General features: G+C 41.9%; 1 protein-coding gene across 1 annotated transcript; it reads left to right on the top strand.

Moving 5' to 3' along the window:
* Positions 1-848: 848 nt before the first annotated feature.
* Positions 849-1,784, top strand: LOC140077584 (olfactory receptor 8G50-like). Its single transcript, XM_072124857.1, has one exon. It carries the CDS (start codon positions 849-851, stop codon positions 1,782-1,784), a length of 936 nt encoding a protein of 311 aa, XP_071980958.1.
* Positions 1,785-5,545: the final 3,761 nt, after the last annotated feature.

Below are 5,545 nucleotides of genomic sequence, written 5' to 3'. Positions count from 1 at the left end.
AAGGGTCCATCGGATGCATTTCTGTCGGGTTTCAAGATTTTTTCTGATTTGCCATGAATTGCCTCATCGGATTGTGGCGTATCGGCGCCGGCTTGCATGCGACACAAATCGGGGGCTGGGGCGTGGCCGTCGGACAACCTGACTGATTCGGACAAACTGCGGAGTTTGACTTTCAAAATTGTGTCGCAAGATCAGCACTTACATGCACCGGGAAGAAGATGGTGAACTCTGGCGGACCTCAGTGGGGAAGCGACACATACAGGAAATTTGACGCACGATCTTAGTGAATCGCGGCAGCTCCGAATCCTCATCAGACGTTCTGGATCGGGGGCGTCAACGGGACGGGTAAGTAAATGTGCCCCAATCTGTGTCTAGACGCCATTCAAAGACCAAAAACTATACCATGGTTACAAATCCATATAAAGTTAGTACAGCTTTGGCGGGTCCTAATATTTTGTCTTTCTCAGACTAAACACAATTGCGTGAAATTGGTTAAGGAACATTTTGATCAGTGGTATAAACCGATCCCATCATGGGGGATCTTTTTGAGCTTTCCTTCTTCCATATACACAAATGTCTTCTATCCAGTGGAAGCTGCTCCGATATGGCCTTGGTTGACCCCGGTTATCCTTGTATTACTCTCTATTGGCTTACAACATTCTAATTTGATTATCTTTTGGCTTTTGTCTGCAGCACACTTCATCACTGTTGGCTGGTCACACATCGATAGCAATTTATTGTTTGCAGAATTTTCTATATTCCATATATATTCTAAGTCTCTAAAGTTATCACAACTATTAAAATGATCTAACAAACCACAATAAATCATTACAATAATTCCAAAAACTATGGTCAATGTCACTCACTTTATCGTTGTGGGAATTTCCAGCGTTCCAGATCTACAACTTCCGATCTTCCTTCTAGCCCTTCACATCTATCTCATCACTATTAGTGGGAACTTGATCATCTTTCTACTGGTCTCTCTGGATTGTCACCTTCACACGCCCATGTACTTCTTCTTGGCCAATCTGTCCATCTTAGACATGTCTTCTTCTACAATCACTTTATATATGATCCTGGTAGGCTTCATGTCTGGAAGCAGAATGGTATCGTACGGAGGCTGTATATCACAGATGTATGTTTGGGCGTCATTGATTGGACTTGAACTCTTGATATTGTCAGCCATGAGTTATGATAGATATGTTGCGATATGCAAGCCCTTGAACTATAACATGATCATGAATTATAGGGTATGTGGCCTATTGGCTTCAGGCTGCTGGATCTCAGCATTTCTTCAAAGCCTACCTCACACCATGGTGGTCCTCAAGTTTTCCTGCTACGAGTCGATTTACATTAACCACTTCTTTTGTGATATTTTGCCTTTGAAATATATCACCTGCAGCGACACAAGACTTTTGGATTATTTGATCCTCACCAGTGTCCTTTTTCATCTATTTTTCTCTTTCCCTTTGACTTTCACTCCTTACGTTTTCATCATTGCCACCATATTGAGAATACCTTCCACCATCGGCAGACGTAAAGACTTCCACACATGCTCCTCCCACCTCACAGTGGTCGTCCTACTTTACGTGGCTCTTCTGTGCCAGTATCTGAAGCCGGGGCAGAAGAATAACTTGGACTCCAGTAAACTTCTCTCATTGTTTAACACGGCGGCAGTCCCCATGCTTAACCCATTAATCTACAGCTTGAAAAACAAAGATGTCAAGGTGGCTCTTCAACGGGAACTTAAAAAATTCAAAAATGGATGTTTATGGGAACTTTAGTTTTGTTATGAGCAAAATTGTAATTTGACATAGAAAAAAGAGAACTGACCATGATCAAGTCATGGGAAAAGGGATCTTGAACTCATCAGGCAGTAGATATATGTATTTAATGTTTGAACCTCATATGACAGGCAGTCCCCGGGTTACATACAAGATTGGGTCTGTAGGTTTGAATTTGTATGTAAGTCGGAACTGTATATTTTATCATTGTAATCCCAGCCAGAACTTTTTTGGTCTCTGTGACAATTGGATTTTAAAAATGTTGGGTTGTCATAAGAATCAATATTAACACTAAATCTTCATTACAGACGCCTGTGATAACTGTTACAGCTGATTATTGTAGCCTAGGACTAAAGTACAATAAATTACAAATATCCAGAGGTCCGTTTGTAACTAGGGGTCGTATGTAAGTCGAGTGTTCTTAAGTAGTTTGCTTAGTCTTCGCCAGTCATGCAACAAAATAAAATAATTTTGGCCGGATGATCGTTGATAAATGTGTTGCAAGGCATTTCCTACATTTTATTTATTACTTCATTTTATGCGAACCAGGGATATAATGAGCCGTGCACCTGTGTGATATCACATGACCAGGGATATAATGAGCCGTGCACCTGTGTGACATCACATGACCAGGGATATAGCAAGCTGTGCACCTGTGTGACATCACATGACCGGGGATATAACAAGCCGTGCACTTGTGTGATGTTACATGACTTTGGATGTAACAAGCCGTACACCTACGTGACATCACATGACCAGGGATATAATGAATCATGCACCTGTATGACATCACATGACCAGGGATATAACGAGCCGTGCACCTGTGTGACATCACATCACCAGGGGAATAACGAGCTGTGCACTTGTGTGAGATCACATGACCAGAGATATAATGAGTTGTGTACCTGTGTGACATCACATGACCAGGAACCACTTTTTATCGAACAGAAAGTAAACAATGAGGCTTTCTGATGACTGACAGCAGAGATCTAGAAAAACACAAGGAATTGATGCAAAAAGTATATTGGAAAATTGTATAACTTTAAGTTACACAAACAATATCTATTATTTGCAGTGGAACAACACTGGAAAAACCCTGTAAAATTACTGGACTTCGTATACACAAAATAAGGTGTTAGGGACACAATCCCTATTTCATTTTCATAGAGACCACACAGAGGTTTGAAGATAAATCTCGGCTTAAGACAATATTGAGAAAAACTATAACAGACGTGGATGATTCATATAAGAAAGAAGAAGCAAGAGTAAGAGCATTGGGACATAAAGATAAGAAACTGCAGAGGGGAGAAATGGTGGATGAATAACAAATGCATATGGAATATTATTTCAAGATTTAGTGAAAGAAATTTGTAGCGGGTTTGTCTTCCCGACCACTTGGGCTCTCGGTGAAGTCTATTATACTGTATAACAGTCCGTGCCTGCTTACTGGGTCCCCCCTAAACAGTGGCCAGTAAGTGGGCGTCACTTCCTCCCTACGCCAAAGTATAGACACTTAACAGGACAGACAAACACATAAAACAAAAGGGAGGTTGGCAATCCAGGTCACAACAAGATAGCAAGCAAAGCACAAAATCAAATAGAATGGAGAATAGTCGAGAATGTAGCAAATATTGAAAAAATAGAATAACAAGGAATAGCAAGAAAGCACTGACAAGAGGCCAGTAGACAAACTTTAACCAACAAGGAAAGATTTTGTACACAGGTCTTGTCTTGCTAACTTTCTGTCAGTGCTTATCTTGCTATTTGTTTACACTTTTGGTTTTTCAATATTGGCTTACGTTCTCAACTATTCTCCTGTGTATACAATTATGTACTTTATTTGCCATCTTGTTGTGCCCTGACTTGTCAACCCCCCTTTGTGCTATTTGTTTGTCTGTCTTGTTGCGTGTCTTCACTTTAATGCCCAGTTACTGCCCACTGTGCAGGGTGGACCCAGTACACAGGCAGGAACTGTTTGGGGGGCTCAGAATTAGGACTCACTATCCTGGTCTTGCATCTTGCCTTTACAGAAACTTTTCCTTTAATTTTCTTACAACATACAATGACTTGATAGAGCTTCTGTACTTTTTAGTTGTAGTCCCTACTCATCTCCCTCCCTTTCTTAACTTAGGTGCAGTAATTTGTATGGATTGTAGAAGTTAAAGAGTCCGCAAAAATTAGAGTTAGCTCTGGTCCAGGGAATCTATATAGCCATGTTGGTGAGGCACGACACAAAAATGATCCATTTGTAGGGAGGAAACTGTGGAGCGATACAGGAGATTTTGCTCTATTGTCACCACTGCAATCAGAAAATGAAGAGTGGACTCTTCTGTTTCAGATGAAATCGACTGAACTGGAATTTTATATACCTGTCACCACTGATTGTGTGTCAGGTTCGCTAGGGAGAATGCTGGGACTTCTGGTTCTTCTGGTGGTGCCAGCAGCGTTCTCCAAACCCCGGTGCGTGTCCGCGCAAACTCCACCTCTCGTCCCGGGCAGCGGCTGCTAAGATCTCGCGCTGTCTAGGAGTTGTGTTTGGATCTGCTTGTGGTACCTCTGCGTGGTGCTTGGTTGTTCTGCACCATGAGGGGTTAATTCCCAGAAGCTGTCCAGCTCCTATCTGGTTCTGGAGGTGGGGTTCTGGCTGCATAAATTGCAGCTTCACTAGTCACCTGTGCCAGTGTTTGAAATCCCTTCTCCACTCGCTCAGTATTAGGTTTGACTTGCTCTGTATCTGTATCTGTATCGTTGTTGACCTCGGCTCGTTTTTGACATTGACTCTTTGCCTACTGATTTTGCTATTGACGTACCCTCTCGTTGTGACTCCGGCTAGTTTACTATTCTTTTGTGTTTTATGTTTGTCAGTCTGTTTGTGTTTCCCTTCCCACACTTATCAGTGTATTTCGAGTCTTCAAGTAGTCGCCCCACGGTTTAGGGGCTATAGGAAGGGACAGAGGTTGGGGCAAGCTCAGGGCACACTATCCCCTGTCTTTTGTGTTACCCAACCCTAACATTGAGGGTGTTAACTGATTAAATGGCGCTAGCAAAGTTTCCAGCGCAATTTAAATTACTGCAGCCGCATGAGTGCCAAAAGCTAAGACACTGTTTGAGCTGTAATGTTAGAAAAGTTGCCTTATAAATATGCGTTGATATAAATGTTAACAATTTGGAGGGAAGAGGGAGCACATATTAGGGGCGTCTCTAATTTTTTCAGAGCTGAACAAAAAACTTGGGTGCAAATGCTGTATCAGTGGCACATGAATATGTTATGCATGAGTTTAGATGAGCAGGTGCTGGCCACGAAGGTTTGTCAATATCAAAATCTCATAAGACCGGCTGTTTTGCACCCAACAGCAAACCCCACAAGAGAAGGCGCCATTCTACGCCAAGCAAGACCTGGAATATAATTCATTCAGATGCACGAGCCTCTTAGTAATTTGGTGTGTGCACTAATTGCTGGTGTTAACAATTGAAATGCTGACGACTACTTTTAAAATGGGTCGGCTGATCTCTTGAGTTAACCCTTACGTGCCGATTGCATCAATGCAAGTGTCACATGGAGCAACAAGATTTTCAGAAAAATGGCAATTAAATCCCACTGGGAGTGTTGCCCCTGTCATATAAGGGATAATACCTGAAATTGTGCCAACGGACGTCACCAATGAACGTTTGGCCGAACAGCGAACTAAAAAATGGTCTTAATAAACCAAAATTTTTCAATAAACAACTTAACAAGAAATCATCTGGTAAGATCAGGTCAC

This window comes from Engystomops pustulosus, chromosome 9 (genome assembly GCF_040894005.1).
Source record: "Engystomops pustulosus chromosome 9, aEngPut4.maternal, whole genome shotgun sequence".
NCBI lineage: Eukaryota > Metazoa > Chordata > Amphibia > Anura > Leptodactylidae > Engystomops > Engystomops pustulosus.
This window is presented reverse-complemented; position numbering and strand designations above follow the sequence as displayed.